This window comes from Simochromis diagramma, unplaced genomic scaffold (genome assembly GCF_900408965.1).
Source record: "Simochromis diagramma unplaced genomic scaffold, fSimDia1.1 OVJJ01000038.1, whole genome shotgun sequence".
NCBI classification, from domain to species: domain Eukaryota; kingdom Metazoa; phylum Chordata; class Actinopteri; order Cichliformes; family Cichlidae; genus Simochromis; species Simochromis diagramma.
Window position 1 is genome coordinate 37,242 of NW_024387105.1, and position 17,516 is coordinate 54,757.

General features: G+C 41.5%; 1 protein-coding gene and 1 long non-coding RNA gene across 4 annotated transcripts in view; both read right to left on the minus strand.

Annotated features, from left to right (window-relative positions):
* Positions 1-254: 254 nt before the first annotated feature.
* Positions 255-17,516, minus strand: part of LOC120743126 (formin-binding protein 1-like) — a 38,430-nt gene continuing 21,168 nt past the window's right edge. For 2 of the 3 annotated variants that reach the window (XM_040046682.1, XM_040046680.1), the window contains 5 exons: positions 8,765-8,897; positions 6,236-6,381; positions 5,992-6,128; positions 5,291-5,449; positions 255-2,204 (listed from right to left, as the gene is read on the minus strand). In XM_040046682.1, coding sequence (XP_039902616.1) covers positions 2,176-2,204; positions 5,291-5,449; positions 5,992-6,128; positions 6,236-6,381; positions 8,765-8,897 — 604 coding nt within the window. In that variant the 3' untranslated portion in view covers positions 255-2,175. The remainder of the gene's footprint in view (positions 2,205-5,290; positions 5,450-5,991; positions 6,129-6,235; positions 6,382-8,764; positions 8,898-17,516) is intronic. The other variant, XM_040046681.1, reaches the window with a different exon arrangement.
* Positions 10,596-16,076, minus strand: LOC120743127. The gene is made up of 2 exons (XR_005698077.1): positions 12,945-16,076; positions 10,596-11,967 (listed from the first exon to the last, which is right to left on the minus strand). It is a non-coding gene; the product is annotated as an uncharacterized LOC120743127 (long non-coding RNA).

The window sequence follows — 17,516 nt, forward strand, 5'->3', positions numbered from 1 at the left end:
CACTAAGAGCAGTTGGCCCGATGATCTTAGTGCTCTCTGAGGGCTATACAGACAGAGGAGATCAGCTAGGTAGTCAGGTGCCATATTGTTTAGGATTTTATAAGTAAACAATAAAATTTTAAAATCAATTCGATATTTAATAGGAAGGTTGCCGGAGGTTTCTTCCTGTTAAAAGGGAGTTTTTCCTTCCCACTGTCGCCAGAGTGCTTGCTCATAGGGGCTCATATGATTGTTGGGTTTTTCTCTGTATCTACTGTACAATATAAAGCACCTTGAGACGACTTTTGTTGTGATTTGGCACTGTATAAATAAAACTGAATTGAATTGAATCAAGTTTTAGCGTTATTTTGAAACGAGTATTGTTTATACAGAGTTTGTAATTGCAGAGAAATACTCCATCCGTTTTGGGCAAGTCATTTTTGAGGAGGAAGCTCAGAAAACCCTTTGGTGCTCAACAGGTAAAGAGATGATTCCTTTGAAACTGATCAGTCTCGTTAGTGGGTTTGAATGGAAAGGCTCTGCCTGAAATGGAACAGCATACATTTATCCATCCTTTTGCCACTGACTATCTATATTTTAAAGCACGGACATGCGATATTGCAAACACAACATGTTTTCACATAAGTTAGATCCAACTTCAGTTCAAAGCAGATTATTACAGCTTCAGTGATTTAAGATGACAATCCCGGCGCTCCTGTCTGGCTCTCTGAAGGTCCTGACAGCAGCAATCCCACCACAGTTTCTCCAAACTTCCACACTACTCACTGTTTTACTTTGTTAGGTCACGGTCTCCTGTTTAAGGTCAGGTCTTTCCCTGATTACACTCACACATAATTACTGTCCTTTTACATTTCCTGAAGGAAACATTGGATTATAATCTCCTCCTGCACTTTGTATTTGGCTTTAAGGAATCTTCTATAGAACATCTAAAGTCTGTGTCTTTACCTGAGGAACATCGACAGGTTCCAGAGGAAGAAGTGCTGTTAATCAGCTGATTAAAGTACCTGCTGATGTCATTAGATGTAAATCTGTTGATCTGTTGGGTGGTCATGTCACTTACGACTGAGCATACCACAGATGAGTTTTTTCCTCTTTTTCCTCTTCTGTCTGATTTAAAAACTTTGCAGGAGAGTCTCAGTGTCCAGGTCAGAGTTTACAGGGGTCAGAGGTCACACACCTCAGAAGCTGACAAGTGTGAGCAGTCTGAATGAAGACAAGTGGCACACTGATTCTGAGTGTACTTTATTTTGAAAGTTTAACATACGGGAAATTGAAAAGAGCATGATCAGCAGACTCACATCTCAATAAAAAAAGAAAAACTAAAACAATAAATAACTGATCAGTATTTCACTATAAAATAAAAAAAAAGGTTCACATTTTACACAGTCAATAACATCATCATCAATGGGTGGGCTAATAGGAGGGGCTGGGTTGTTACTGCCTGTGGTGGGGCTAATATTGGCAGGGCGATAGGGGGCAGGGCTACTCCTGCAGCTACAATTTGTATTTACATGCAGTCGACTTGTCTGTTTAAATGTCACTTTAGAGACCACGCCCACAGTGATTTCACAATAACCGTGGTGACCACAACATAGTCGATCATTCAGCTGATCAATAAAGTCCTCACATGAAGAGTTTGAAGAACAAAGTTCAAATATCAGAAATACATCTTCATCTTTTCCACAAACACGAGTCAGCGTTCAGTTATACATCAGAAATGTTTGGAACGGTGAATCATTTCTTACTACAATCATCTCCTCTGATTTATTAACTGATTGGTTTCTCCTTGATCTCCGATTTGTTTGTGATTGGGTTCTAATTGGTCTCTGACTGGGTTTTCATTGATGTGACTGGTTTCACATGGATCTCAGATGGTTTCTAATTGATCTGACTGGGTTGCATTGGCTCTCCAAATGGTTCTGGATCTGACTGGCTACTCATGGATCTGTGATCCGATTTCCCATTGATCTCTGATTGGTTTCTCATGGATCTTTGATTAGGTTCTGAGGTTTTTGTCTCTCAAAAAAAAAGAAGAAGAAGAAAGCAGTCTTCCAGCTGACTGGTTGGTTGAGATCCTGAAAAACAACACTGTTCAATGAAAAATTGTTACCAGACCTCCTCTGAGCTCTTACATCACTTCCTGTGGAGAGACGTCTTCACTGGTCGAGTAACTCGCTAGACTAGCCGACTATTCTGCACAAAGCCTATAGGACAGACAGAGAGGGAGAGTGGAGAGAGAGAGACAGGTGGACAGGCAGGCAGATACGTTAGAACAGACAGAGTGAGACAGACTGCTGCTGAGAACGTCAGCTAACCCTAACACCACCATTTTATAGCAATAGTAATTAAAGCTGCAAGCAGCGATGGGAGGGCCCTCGCACCCCGCCCCGCTGAGCCATGCTGAAAACCTCCTATACCCACCAGGTGAAAACAGAGAATCCGACATAACCATATGTCACACTGTATATAGCATGCGTGGGAAACACAGACTAAACTTTCACCCAGATTGGATGATGGTTCTATCCTACTGCGTATTTCCTGTTCCCAGTAGCCGAAACTCTAAATATAGCTGACAAATAGCATATCACTGTGTTCAAGCCTGGACTATCATCATGCCTGTGAAGGTTGGGAGAAACTGGAAAACGTATCCTGGAGTTACAGCAGCGTTGTGCTTCGTGGTGAATGATAAAAACCCGGTGTGCTGCCATGACTGCAGCACTTCACAACAACTAAAAAGCTTCACAGTTTAACATCACCAGATCTTTTGATTCCACTCACCAAAGATCCCGTTGATCTGATCAGGGCCCTAGAAGGAGTTTGTTAAAGTACGAGGCCTGAAAATGGCAGACTTCCTGTTGGATTTAGAGTTGTATATATTGATGTTGCACATGAGGCTGCCAAATTTCAGACTCATACATTAAACATAGTGCAGAGACTGCGTGTTTGAAATTTTGCAGGGGGCGCTGCGGAGCCATTTTCCAACAAGTGTTTAGAGCTACAGACCTGGAAAGCGGACTCACATGGACGTGTGTGCCAAATATCACGAGTGTTCAAGCTTTCCAAGGCCCTCAAAAGCTGCTTCCTGTTTCATAGTGAATCGCGATGGCACCAGATCGCTCGGCTCAATGAAACTCACAATTTTCACAGTGAAACATCTTGAAACATGTCTGTAAGTGATAGCAAGTCTGTGCTTCATGGCGAAACACAAAAATTCACCATGCCGCCAGGGTCACGCCCACTGATGAAAGCTCACAGTTTTCAATGTATCCCAAGATCAACTCCTTAACCCAAAGTGCAGAACATGCAGTTTCCTGTTCCCTGTAGATGGCACTGTGACCAGTTTCAAATATGGCAGCTGAAATATGTTCATTTCAACAAATGAAATAGGCCCAGGTCTGTAGTTTAGACTGACCAAATATTAAGGTGAACCGATAAAATCCCCAGGAGGAGTTGGCAAAAGTGCCAGGAAATTGCCAAAATGGCATCTTCAATTCAAAGTTCCTGTTGGGTTTGGGTTTAATTGGCCCGCAGACTTCTTCGATCATCTCAACATGTTACACGTGTGTACCAAATTTCATTCATGCAGCTCAAACCATGTGCTGGTAGTACTATCCAAGGTGAGCCATTCCCGACTCTCTGTATGTCAAACCAATGAAACATGAACATTTTCGCCAGACCTGACGAACATGCAGAATTTCATTTGTTCTTGAGCAAACACGTGAAATAATAATAAAGGGAGCAGACACTCGGGCCCTGACAGGAGGTGAACTGAAGTTCCTCTGCTGTTTTTATTCGTCTGAAAATAATCATGTTGATTTAAAAAACAGATTACAGTTTGAACTAAGTTTTTTTTTTTTTTCAGATCATCGATCAAGTGAGAAAATAATCAGCACATGAACCAATAAAGGTGAACTCTGGCAAGTTTATCAACGATAACATGAACATAAAACGCGAAACATAAAAAACGACAAACAGAACGCACTGAATGAATTATGTAAACTTCAGCTGACTTCTGGTTTAAGGCATCATCTCAATTCATTAATTACTGTTTCAGCCCAACCCTGGATATCAATATAGTAGACGTATAGCACGATAACATCCTCGCCAGCGCTAACTGGCTAACAGTCCTCTCTGATTGGACGTATCACAAAGATCTGTTTACTCGTTAACAGAGAAGCTGCTGGATTCAAACAGAAAAAGGCAAAACATCTCATCCCCTTTTAAATGAGGTAACTATGACAACTGTGCCGGCGTTTGAGCGCAGTCTTCTCAAAGCCACAACAACCCCACAGTCCTCTCTGGAAAAGCTGCAGTCTGATGATCGCTTTCAGTCTGGCTGAATGAGAAAACGACAGTTCGGCCTCCAGCTGCGTCCACACTCGACGCAATTCGCTCATTGTGAATTACAGACACTTCGGGGCCCCGGGTGACTCCTTAGTCACTTAGTATCAATCAGTCGTGTTCTTCACTCACACTGGTAGTCACTTTATTTCCTGACTGGGAGGTAGGAAAAGTTTATCTTGGGTTTAACTCAAGATTCCAGTCGCTTATTTTGCCTGAAGTCGTGGAACGTCATTTGCTTTCTGCAGCCTCTGTTTGCCACGCCACTGCGATCGCTTCTAGTGTGGACGTAGTCTAAGCTAAAGGTGTCGTTAAGAGATCCGCTTTCAGATTATTTTTCACGGCAGTAATAACGTAATATAGACAAACTTTAATAATTCATTCTCACTGACATGCCTCCCTGAGCATCCTCAGGAAATCAACTATTGCAGCAGCTGCCAAGGCTATGCTAAAAGCTAAGGCCTGAGGTTATGGTATGCTAGCAGCTAACTTAGCAGAGAGTTGCAGACTTTAATCCTTAAACATGTCATCGTCTGGAATATTAAAACCGAAGTAACCAAACATTTGAAAAAGTCAACGTAAAAACTGAAATCTACAAATGACACTAATCCAGATTACCGATCCTTTTGTTTTTCTCCGTTTCAGACATTACTGTTCAGACTAAATATCTTTCCAAGTTAGCATTAAATTAGCATTACACAAAGAAAACTGATCATCATCGGTGTCTGATGTGAGCCTCAGAGACACACCTGCCCTGGAGTTGTACAGGTGTGTCACACAGCTCAAGTTTGGCACACAGACAGGCAAAGCACAGCAAGGCAGGCTGCTGTTACCATAGGAACTAGCACGGTGACATTCATGAGTCAAAGGTCTGAGGTCATGTGACCTGACCTGGTGTCAGGTGAGGTAATTTAAAGGTCATTGAGAGGTCATATGTAGGTCATGGCACCTTTGGCGCTGCTGTCCAGGAAGACTTTGATGTAAGAGGTTGGCACATATCCCTCCTCCTCCAGGTTCCTGCGCACTCGGGTCCAGCCGTCACCCTTGTCTTCTTCCACCACAGAAAGTAGCTCCCCCTCCAGCATCGACAGAGTGCCCTCATTCTGACCTGAGGATGATCAACAACATGCTGATACGACAGAGAAACAGAAGTGTTTCACCTGGACCACACCAGAGTGACTCGCCAATCTCACTACCAATCAGAATTGATCATTGCTTGAAAATTAGATCTGCAAAATACACTTTGACTCTAACGTGGAAATCTGAGTCTATCTGAGATTCATCTGTCAACAAAGCTTGTTACAGGGAGATAAATGAACTTTTTTGGAGTTTTGGCGCTGGGTTGTTGGATTTCGGTGATTTATATGAAAACATGTTAACTATGTATTAATTGCATTGCATGTATAACTTGTGTGTATCTGGCTGAGGATGAAGCATGGGCTTTATCCTCAGCCCATTTACCTGTCTGCAGGTGTTTCTGCTGCTCAGTGTTTGTTGCTTCTCTCCCAGCCTGCTTCAGCTGCAACTTTCTTTGTTCTAAGAGGTTTCTAACATCCCAAAGGACTGATTGGGTTTATAGTTTGTGACATTTGTGAGATTTTACATGTCATTGTAAAGTGGAACGGCTGATGTTTAAATGCCGCAGAGTACCTTGAAATGGGTACAGAGACTTGCAGGTTCCAATACTCGGCAATGGTTCCTCATCGTCGAAGTCATCATCAAACTCTGAACTACGAGACTTAAAGTGAAGCTCAGCGCTGTGATCCTCAGTGTAACTGCCATCGGGACTGAGGAGCGTCAGGCGGAGACACAGAGAGGTGAGGAGAGAGACAGGTATGAAAAAAGGAAATCCCAGTAATGATGTCATTAATGGTCAATCATCGTCAGAAACTACCTCTCTCTGCTGGCTGGGCTGCGGTTGTCCAGCTGTTTGAGGCTGGTGCTGCCTGGTGTAGTTGCCTGGGAATTTAACCCACAGCCTCCGCTCTGTCTCCTGGTGCTGTGATCAGACAGCCTGCTGTCGGCCTCTGACAGCCACACCTGTGCGCACACACAGAAACACAATTTACAAAATGCACACGACATTACTGAAGTGCATTGTGGTGTTTTGCACTCAAGCCACTTTGTAACAGCTTCATTACTTTCCCCACAGTAATCGGGTGGGGCTTCCACAGTTTTGTTGTATATGTACAAGGACAGTTAAGGTCTGTTCTACAGAGCAAACAGACACATTGATACACACTGTGACAGGAAGTTGATGAAACTCAGCCCAGGGTGTGTGCTCAGTACAGAATGGATACGCTTTTCTCTCTTCATTTGTTTTTTCATTTCAAATGAATGAAAGCTCTCCGCCACAGCAATATTTTGATACTCAAGAGTTCAGCTTTGGTTGTTTTCACAGTGATCGACACTATCTGGGAGACTGTCAGTGTGGAAAAAGGAAATCTCTTCAGCAGATGGAAACCAAGTCAGAAGGAGGAAAATCATCTTGAGGAAGGAGGAATCCAGCAAACTGTTATGGAAATATAATTAACAAAGCCTACAGACAACAATGAGCTAACACCTTCTAATAAACACGAGCATGGTTGGGAGAGAGACGCCATGGCGTCCATGCTGACGGCAGTCTCTCTGCGGAGCCAGCCCTGGTTTATATACAGGCAGAAAAAAAGCACTCCACACTGCTTACACCCCTCGACCCTCTCCTCTTACAGAGTCACATAAAGACTGCTCTCAACCAGTCATGGGTTTGAAAAAAGAAGGTGGCTGGAGTCTGTGGTAGCCAGTGCAATCCTCTACACCGTTGCATGCTGGGGGAGCAGGCTGAGGGCCGCAGATGCCAACAGACTCAATAAACTGATTTGTAAGGCCAGTAATGTTTGTGGGGATGGAGCTGGACTCCCTTAAGGTGGTGTCAGAGAGGCGAATGTTGTCCAAAATAAAGACAATGTTGGATAATACGTCCCACCCACTCCATGACATGCTGGTCAGTCACAGGAGCTCGTTCAGTGAGAGACTGAGAGTACCAAAGAACACCACTGAACGACACAGGAAATCATTCCTGCCTGTGGCCATCTCCCTGTACAACTCCTCCATCTAACACACTGTATATAGCTACACCGTTTTCGCACACACTCCTCTTCTTCTTCTCATTCAGCTATTTATCAATATGTGATATATATATATATATATATATATATATATATATATATATATATATATATACATTGTATATATTGTGTCTATTTCTTACTTAGTGTAGTGTCTGTCTTTGTTACTGTTAAACTGGAGCACTGTAACCAAAATCATTTCCCCTAGGAATCAATAAAGTATTCTGATTCTAATTCTGATTCTTTAAGTTTGTGAAGATCATCCAGGTGGGTTCTTCATCTTCTTCCTCCCAGGTCATCCCCCTTTGAGTTGCTTCTTCTTCAAATATTGATCATCATATGATATGAAATAGAGTGCTGACGTCACAAGGACCAACCTACAGGACTAAGACTAGAGCAAGTGGAACAATGTTTTGGATTCACTGTTGACGGCGTGTTTTATTCTTTTTTCAAACCATCAGTCTTCTCTTCCCAAAATCAGTAACATCCCCAAAGAGTGTCCCATCATCACTGATTTGATAAAGGCCCAGCTGGAATGTTTTAGAGCTTCCTTTACAAATCTGTGTTTCTTTGCTTTCCCTCCTCCGGTGCGACTCCCCTTGTCGGACGTGATGGCCTGTGTGGCGGGGCGTGGTCTCATCCTGGGGGCTGGCACGGGTGCTGGAGCAGCCTGGACGTCAGCCACTCCCACGCGGTCGAGGGTGGTGGGTGTGGGTGGTGGCGGTGGCCAGGACCCAAACTGAGCTGCCAGCCTCTCAGTTGTCTGCATGCAGCACGAGACGCTGCCACCAGCTCCCTCCATGTGGCCACCATTTCAGCCACCATTTGGCCCAGCTCCTCCCCTGGCTGGCCCAGTACCGCGTCTGCCATGCCCCCATCCCAGGTTCTAGCACCACTGTGAAATATCCACAGTTTCACACTTTTCAGCATCTTCAGTACTACCGGCCGAAGCTTTCCTGTCACACAGACTAACAACAACAGACCGACAGGACCCAGTTCAGACTTTAAGCCGGCGAGGCGTGATTGCTCAGGTGCATCCCCCTCCCTCGCTGCTGCCCGTCACAGCCTGATTTTGGAAAGAGGTATTTCGCACTGGAGAAGGCCCCTGAAACCCACATCCTGATTTGCTCTGCTTCAGGTTGTGTTACTTTTGTAATGCTTATTGCTGTTTCTGTTGCTGTTGTGGCAAAACTGAGCCTTTTAACTAGCACATCCTCCTCTGGCTTAGTGAGCTTCCTATCGATAGGTTCTTCACCCACTAATCCAATTTCTAAGTCATAAAATAATGTGTGTACGTGCTATGTGTTTACAGAGACCTGGTTCCTCCTCAGCTCCTCCTCCAGCCTGTGCAGGTTCTGCTTCACTTCATCCAGTCGAGGCTCCAAACTGCTGGCATCGCCCATCTGAGGACTTCGTTCATAAACCTCCCTCATCTTCAACAAAGCGTCCCTGAAATGACACAGAACCATTAACACACACGCACACACACGCACAGAGTCCCCCACCAGGACCAACACCCGTCTCACTAATGAGACAGCACTTTGGATCAGCTCCAGACCCAGTTCTTCCTTTGAGCTAGCTCCACCTCTGGTGCCACTAAAAACATGAAACTCTGCTGAGGTTCGCTGATCCAGGGAACAGGTTCAGCTGAAACTGTGATATCAACCTCCAAAGAGAGCGTTAACTTACCATCAGTTACCATTATAACAGACTCTGTGAACTTGACCTGCTCACTGAATCGGATCCACCCAATCATAGGCTGCCATGAACCAGATCAGAGTCCAGTTAAAGATTGGGACAGATACAAAACATAACAGGATCATGGATTCACATGGGATCGGGCTGGATCCAGTTCAGCTCTGATCATTTCCAGGTCATCCTGTCCAGCTCAGTTCTGTTTCTGGTCACAGCGGATTATTTCGATCTGTGTTCCTGATTTAAACGTCTGACGCTGAAGCAGCAAAAGTGTGAGCACTAGAAAAGTTTGCTCTACAAAACCTGCGCTGGCAAACAGTAGAGGGGCTGTAATCAATTTCAGATCACATTAATGATTAATTGCACTACTGAACAATTAAAAACTACCTGTTAGGTTTATCTTAGATCTCAGGTTTAAATATCTATCCTTTAAATTAATTTTCTGTTGTTTACAGAAAAAAATTAAAACCCACAGATTCCATTAAAGTGTATCTGATCATTTCATGCAGAAAGTTTGTTTTAAGAACATGACAAGACAATTACTCATGAGCACCCAACATTCAACATTTATTGTGCCATCTTAGTCATCTGAGAAACAGAAAAATCAGTGACATAGCTCATCAGGCTCACAATCCATCAAAACTCATAGGCTGCTCCCTGTGAAACAATAAATTTGAACTTGGTCTTGAGCCCAGTTTGGGTGAAGACAGATTGGGTGATTAAGTTTGAATAAATTCTGAACAATACTCTAGAAGCAGTAGCGATTCTTGTGAATTATGGTTACGCGCAGCAACACTTTGAGAAGTGTACAGTTATCAAAAGTGTCTAATCCAGACAGCCTGTGCAAACCTCACGGTGACAACCTGAGCAGCTAAATTAGGTCAGCTGCTGAGGTGACCTCCATACTAACTGACCGGCTGCTGAGGGGAGGAAATTTGAAAAAAAAAAATAGAAAAATAAAAACACCACACACACACACACACACACACACACACACACACACACACACACACATACATCCGTTAAAAACCTCTTTGGTTGGCCGTGGTCCAGATATTCCTGTAGTCCTTCGTGTGCATGTTTGAAAGTGCAGGCGAATAGAGAGAGGTGAGTAGCTTGAATAAAGTGATATCGATTCATTAAATCCTGAATTGATTTTTAAATATAAATGTATTTTGCCAGAATCTCAGGTTAAAGCTCACAAACACCAAACAGCTAAAACAGTAAATGAGAGCAGGAACACGGCTTCTGCACAAAGACACAGAGTGTGGACCCACCGACGCATCAGAATCAGTGACATGTCGGCTTTCACACGCCACGGCACGTACACGGGCACGCCGTCGGGGCTGAAAGCCAACAGCTCACTGGTTCTGATGCTTTGAGTCCGCGCTTTGTGTTTAGGTCTGTTTTTGTACCGCCATGTATAGTGCTGTGGGCCGCTGTTTTGTTTTGTTTTTTCAAAAATGACCTTGAATGATCTTAGATCTCAGGTTTAAATATCTATCCTTTAAATTAATTAATTTCTGTTGTTTACAGAAAAAAATTAAAACCCACAGATTCCATTAAAGTGTATCTGATCATTTCATGTAGAAAGTTTGTTTTAAGAACATGACAAGACAATTACTCATGAGCACCCAACATTCAACATTTATTGTGCCATCTTAGTCATCTGAGAAACAGAAAAATCAGTGACATAGCTCATCAGGCTCACAATCCATCAAAACTCATAGGCTGCTCCCTGTGAAACAATAAATTTGAACTTGGTCTTGAGCCCAGTTTGGGTGAAGACAGATTGGGTGATTAAGTTTGATTAAATTCTGACCAATACTCTAGAAGCAGTAGCGATTCTTGTGAATTGTGGACAGCTGGTCAACAGAATCCTCACCATGGTATGAACTCATCAGACTTTCAACAGGATGAGATAAAAACTGTTAAAATTAACAACATAAAGTCTGCATTATTGTAATGTATCAACGGGATACTTGCTATATTAGAAAAATTATTCTTTACATTTGCAAAATGTTTAAACTTCATTGTGCTCAGGCACACCTGTTAGCATAAAACATGAAATATTAAAATAGTACAAAACCTTTACTGTTAAGTGACAGTAAAGATCAGTTTATAACAACTAAGACATCAAACTCTTGCATTTGTCTTCATTTACAACTGCAACAAATTCCACAGAACCAATTGCTCTGAAAATGAGTGCATGCTTCTGAAACATTTGATAATATGAATATTTCAGAAACATTGTTTGAGTCTGCTCAATTGCAAAACAAAGGAAAAACTACTGACTTGCATGAGATAAGCATGTGCAGAGTCCACCATTGTATTGTTGTTCACATAAGTTTCTTAAACCATGAACAATGGAGTGATTGTCTAATCTGGAATGCAAAGTCTGGTCATTTATTGATATACAAAAGTGAAAATGGGAGCTTGCAAGTATAAAAAAACAAACAGTAAAATAAAAACTGTCCTTAACACTAATGCAATTGTATGCTGTGAGCATACAATTACAGTTCTGCATGGCTTTCCGCAAGAGTCTGTTTCTTAGACCATGCACAAGTGAGGAGCACTGCCTTCCACCAATGTTCAATAGGATGTTCTGAATGACTTCAAAGGTGTCCTTAAGTTCCTTTGGATAGTCTATGTTGAGGGCAAAAAGAAGGCCCATCGGCATGGAAATGGCACTCGAGACATCCCTCAGATTAGACAGGATTACTGCCGCCTCAAGGACAACCAACACATCGATGATGTCTTCTTCTTTCACCATCACAATGCCAACTTTCATCCTCTTAGTAAATGTGTCTTCAATACCCGTCAGCTATGAAAGGGTTCAAAGACAAAAAAATAATATACACAATTACAAATACACAATAGAAGAAGAGCCATACTGATGCTTTGGATGATGCTGATTGGCTTTGGGTAACACTTATTAGTTGTAAAGTTTTTTCAGAATGAGATATGCAACACCATGTTACAAATCCATTTCTTGCTTTAAACAAAGACCATGTTCATAAATAACAGAGCATGTCTTCAATTGCAGAATGCAAACAAAAATGTAAATTTAAATTTACTTATTCGAAATATTGGCTGTGCTCTGAGCCAAATGTGACTGAGAATACATGAAATGTGCAAACTGGAGCTAAACTACAGGATCAGAATGTGGCTCCACAGACAATGCTTCTTTAATCAGTAAGAGTTTATTTTTTCCCCTTATATTAACAGCATGAAAAAAAGAGCATATAGACATGGCTGGACAGGTTGCATAACTGGCACTGAATATCAGCATCCACCTTTACCCAGCTGTCCAATGACTTTGACTCTCAGTAACCTTTAATTGCTTACCCAGTTTACACAGTCTCTTTTCCAGGGTCCAGGACATTTCACCAAAGTATTGTCCCCCACAGCTGTAGCAGCCACTGCAACCCCTTAAATATCCTAATATCTCTGGCATTACAATATACAATGTGAGAAATCAAACACAAAGCAGAACAGTACAGCAGCGAAATGTCAAAGACCCTGGTGAAGACATGAATAAACACAAGAAACTAAGAATATAAATGCTAGTTTGTCAGTTAGTTTCTCTGAAACCCAGACCAAATCCAGTGTCACAGATCTCGTAATAACACATTCGGTGAGGAAAAGCATACATGTTATCATGTGGCATCTACAGGGAGGAGGGAGTTAACCCTTTGAGTTAAAGCTGAAAGTCTGCACTTTAATCACATCTTGATTGTTTCATTTAAAATTCACTGTGGTGCTGTAATTATTGAATTTACTAAAAGAAACAATGCTAACCTTCACAGTCTTGAAAGTGTGTGAGGGATCTTCCTTGAGAAAATGAGGTCCTCTGTGCTCTTCCTTTGTGTAGAGCTCTGGTCAAAGAAGTCAAAAAGAAAACAAAAAGCAGCTTTTTGCTACATAATTCCATCAATACATGGTTATTATTGGAGATTGTGAATCAGGCTTTCACAGGACATTCAAGTAGAATATGAAATCCAACCTACCACCAATATACACAGATTCTGTCAAAGTTACCACACTAAATGTCCAGTTGTGAAATATGATGACAGACTTTACTTATCAGCTTTCTTTGAATGAGTTCATCAGTTGAACTGGATAACCTAAACTTAAACAAAGGAGAACATTTAGCAGTTGAACACTTACATTATCATCGAGGCATTTTATGAGCCTAGTTAGCCCTCCTATGTCGCTCTTGGATTTGTACAGCTCCATGAACCTCTCCATATTGGTCAAGCCCAGCAAATAGGGACCCTTTCAGGTCAACAGATGTAAGACAGGCAAATTCTGCTTCAACCTGACCAATGGAAGATAAGGGGTGTGGAGCAGGGCTGAGACAAAAATACGTCGAGGTAAAAAAATGTGCGTCGATGCGTCGTCACTTTCAAAACAGACATGGCGGCAGCGAGTAGCGGCAACAGGAGTGAGGCAGCCGCATTCAACTTAAATCACTCCACCCGAACATGCAGTTCTACAGGGGATATTTTAACAGAAAAGGAAGTGATTCAGTCGTTTGCCGGCTTTGTAAGGTGGAAATGGCCTATCATAAAAGCACAATGTCTATGCACCAGCACGTCAAATGACGGCATCCAGGAGCAGCTTCTGAAAAGGACAAACCACCATAAGTTTTCAACTTTTTTACTAACGCTGGTTTTTACCCTTTAATTCATCCAGACCCCTGCCCCCCCCACGTAGACGTACACTCACTCATAGACACAGAGATAAACACCCAACCTCCGTAAATGCAAAACTCATTTAAGCTGCTTAGCAGTAACATATAGCAGCTGCTGTTTAGTTGGTTTTTATTTGTGGCCCATGCTGGAAAAATGAGTCGGAATGCACGCAGGCTGATTATGAGAATCGGCGAAAGACAAAAATGTGAGACAGCGAATTGGCCGGAGGAAAAATGTTAACAAGGATAATGCACCACCTGCTAAACGCAGGTGTCGTGGACACTATTACAACATTGTTAAAGTGCTTGCAAAAGCAAAAGGACAACGAACTCTTGATTTGTCAAGTTTAATGTCTTTCATCCTATTTGAACTTATTTTTTATACGTATTGCTTCTCCAGCTTGATCTTATAGGTCAAAGTTATGCCATCTAATGACTAGAAAGCATTGCACGAGTAAAGGTGCCATCAGCTATGGCTGTTTAAACGTTATCTTTTGTAAATATTCTTCCATAAGACCTAGAGCAATAGAAAGGTCCAACTTAAGCGTCCTCATTGAGACTCATTTTGTCTGCATTTGGGGGGGCACATTTCTGTTTTTGTCTGCTTGCTGCTTAGTCCTGTACTACTTTGATTTGCTTTTTTTGTAATGTAATAACACGATGGCTGCATATCATAGAATGTTCAACATTGGTGATTATCATTAATCTCTTACTGTTATGCTATGAAGGCACATGGCATAACAGTAAGGCATATACATGGTTTATATTTTTATTTACATATATCTCAACCAGATCCTTATCAAATTATTTTGATATTATGCTTTCCATATAATTATTTTGTAATTATTCAAATTCATCTGTGTGCTGTGTGTGACCTTCTCTCCTTCAATTTAGCAACACTGCCAGTTGAAGAGCGCCACACTGCAGAAAACCTTGCCTCCTGGGTGGAGAAGGTGGCAGAAAAATTCCACATTTCCTTGCATAATGTCCTTGCCATTCTGCATGATAATGCAAGTAACATAGTGACAGCCCTCCACATCCTGAAAGAGAAGTTTGGAGTGGTGTCCTATCGGTGTGCCGGGCATACACTGCAACTGGTTGTAAACCATGCACTGAAAGACCCCAAGATTGATAAGGCACTATCAGCTGCACGGGGCCTTGTAAAGTACATCAGGAAAAGTGAGCCAGCTAGCACCAAACTTAAGCAGAAGCAAAAACTGATGGGTACAGCTGAGCATAAACTAATCCAGGATGTCGCTGTCAGATGGAACAGTTCATACTACATGATTGAACGTCTGTTGGAACAGAGATGGCCAGTGGTTGCGACGCTTTCAGATCCAAAAGTCACATAGCATGGGAAACAGTACCTAGATCTGAAAAGTGATCAGTGGATTCTTCTGGATGAATTGAAGGAGGTGCTCAAGCCTTATGAGCAAGCCACTAATGTTCTTAGTGGACAGTCTTATGTCACAGTCTCTGTTCTTCCCCCCTGCTGAAAGGTCTCCTGAAATCCACCCAAAACAAATCATTTGATTCTGCTGCAGTGAACTCTTTCCAGAACTGTGCAGAAGAGGAAATCTTGTATAGGTGGCAGCCAGAGGTATCTGCATTTCAAGCAGATGGAAAAAAAATGTGTCACTCATTGCTGCTGCCCTCGATTCACGTTTTCATGAACTGAAATTCCTTTCTCAAGAAGATGCTCTGAAACTGCAAGTAAGAGTACAGAGGGAGGCACTTGATCTCAAAAGGGAGCAGAGATCACAGTTGCAGCAGGAACATGTGGGACAGGAAGCCTCAGCGAGTCCCCCGACGAAGAAGAAGAGGTCTGCGTTGGACACTTTGTTGGGTACAGATTCTGAGGAGGAAGATTGTAATGAAAACACTGACCAGGGTGGGGATGGAGAAAATGAGGCCGTGAGGAAAGAAGTATGTTGTATTTTGGGGAAGCCCCTATTCCAAGGGATAATGACCCCCTTACATGGTGGAAGAATAATGCAACAAGATTCCCCACACTGGCAACTTTAGCCAAATCATATCTGGCTGTACCTGCCACATCAACACCATCTGAAAGGCTTTTTCAGTTGCTGGAAACACTGTCACCAAAAAAAGGGCAAGCCTGACTGCTGAGTATGTAGAAATGCTAACATTCCTCCACTCCAATGCATAACTACTTCATGTGATGAACGTGATTGAACACACACACACAGAAATAGGAGAGAAGGCAGCAAAATGGATATTTTGTTAACGAAGAGCACTTTTTTTGCAGAGAGCAAAGTGAATGTTACGTTTTATTTGTTCAAAGACGCCATTGCTGCTGTTTATATTTTATTAATTTTTTGCTATGATTTCCTTTTTTCATATTTGTTTTGCACAACATTTAATTTTTTTGTTAAAAACAGAAGATTGTACTACAATTTTATTGTGGATTTTGTTTTTATTAAATCTCCAATGCATAACTTGCAAAATTTGCAAATTTGTGTTTTTCATTGAGATACATAAATTAGTAAATGTGAAATTGCTATACAAGTCAAATAATGGGGAAATAATCGATAATCAAATCAAATCGAATTGGATTGAAAAATTAATCGCTAGATTCATCAATTAGGAAAATCATCGCTTTGCCCAGCCCTAGTGGGGAGTACAGGCAGAATTTTTTTTAAATGCTTTGAGACTCAAATTTAAGCAAACCATCATCTGAGGCCCATTAGAGAAAACACAAACACACAAAAGCAAACAAACAAAAAGATGCACTTTACCTGCCGTTCAGTGAACAATAAGTTCTGTCTTGAAATATTTAAAAGTAGAATGAGTGTAAAAACAACTCTTATGTGATGTAAAACTTTAGTAAATGTGGGATGTAAAAGAACACTGATTAAAAGTAACAATTTTCTTATTCCTCAGATGTTTACCTTGATCAGCAATATACTGCCTCAAAGTTACACAACAGGCTTTTTACATTAAAGCCAGCAAGTCCATTACATACTCCTTCTGTGACCACATGATCTCTTAAATTAACCTGTAAGGCTTTTTTAGATCTGAAATACTGTCCACATTCTGTGTATGTGCAAGAAAGTGGACAGCAATTTCCACAGAAAAGTGCAAAGTTTGCAAGTCCACCTCATTTAAATGACAAAAACAGATGTGATCATCTAGACCTGTGAAAATAAAGTACCCTGACACTACAATCGTTATATCATTTGTTCTACAGAGCTATTAAATTACAATATAATCTGTGGTGTTTCCAGTATGAAAAAACCCCCACAAAAGGTAACTTACCATTTGACTCCATTGGCAAGAACAAATGCCCGGCATCAAGTTTGGCTTCACAGATCTAAAATAAGTAAAATAAAAATATATGTTATAATTGTATTGTATGTTATGCTGTTTGCTAATTTTCTGACATATAAACAATGTTAGTTTTGTTACAATACGGGGAATGCAGTTAAATTAAAAGTTAAATTATGCAAACAAAAAAAAAAAATCAGAAACAACCCAAGAGACTTCCAAAAATCAGTGTCTCTGATGCCAATTATTTTATCACTACAGCTCTTTTAGTATGGAAACTCACACAATTTGGTCAAACTGATCACAAGAGTTCAAAAATAAGTTAAAATGGATCTGTTGTTAAGCATTAAGCATTTCAGGGTAAGAAATAACTGCACAATATAATTACTGCA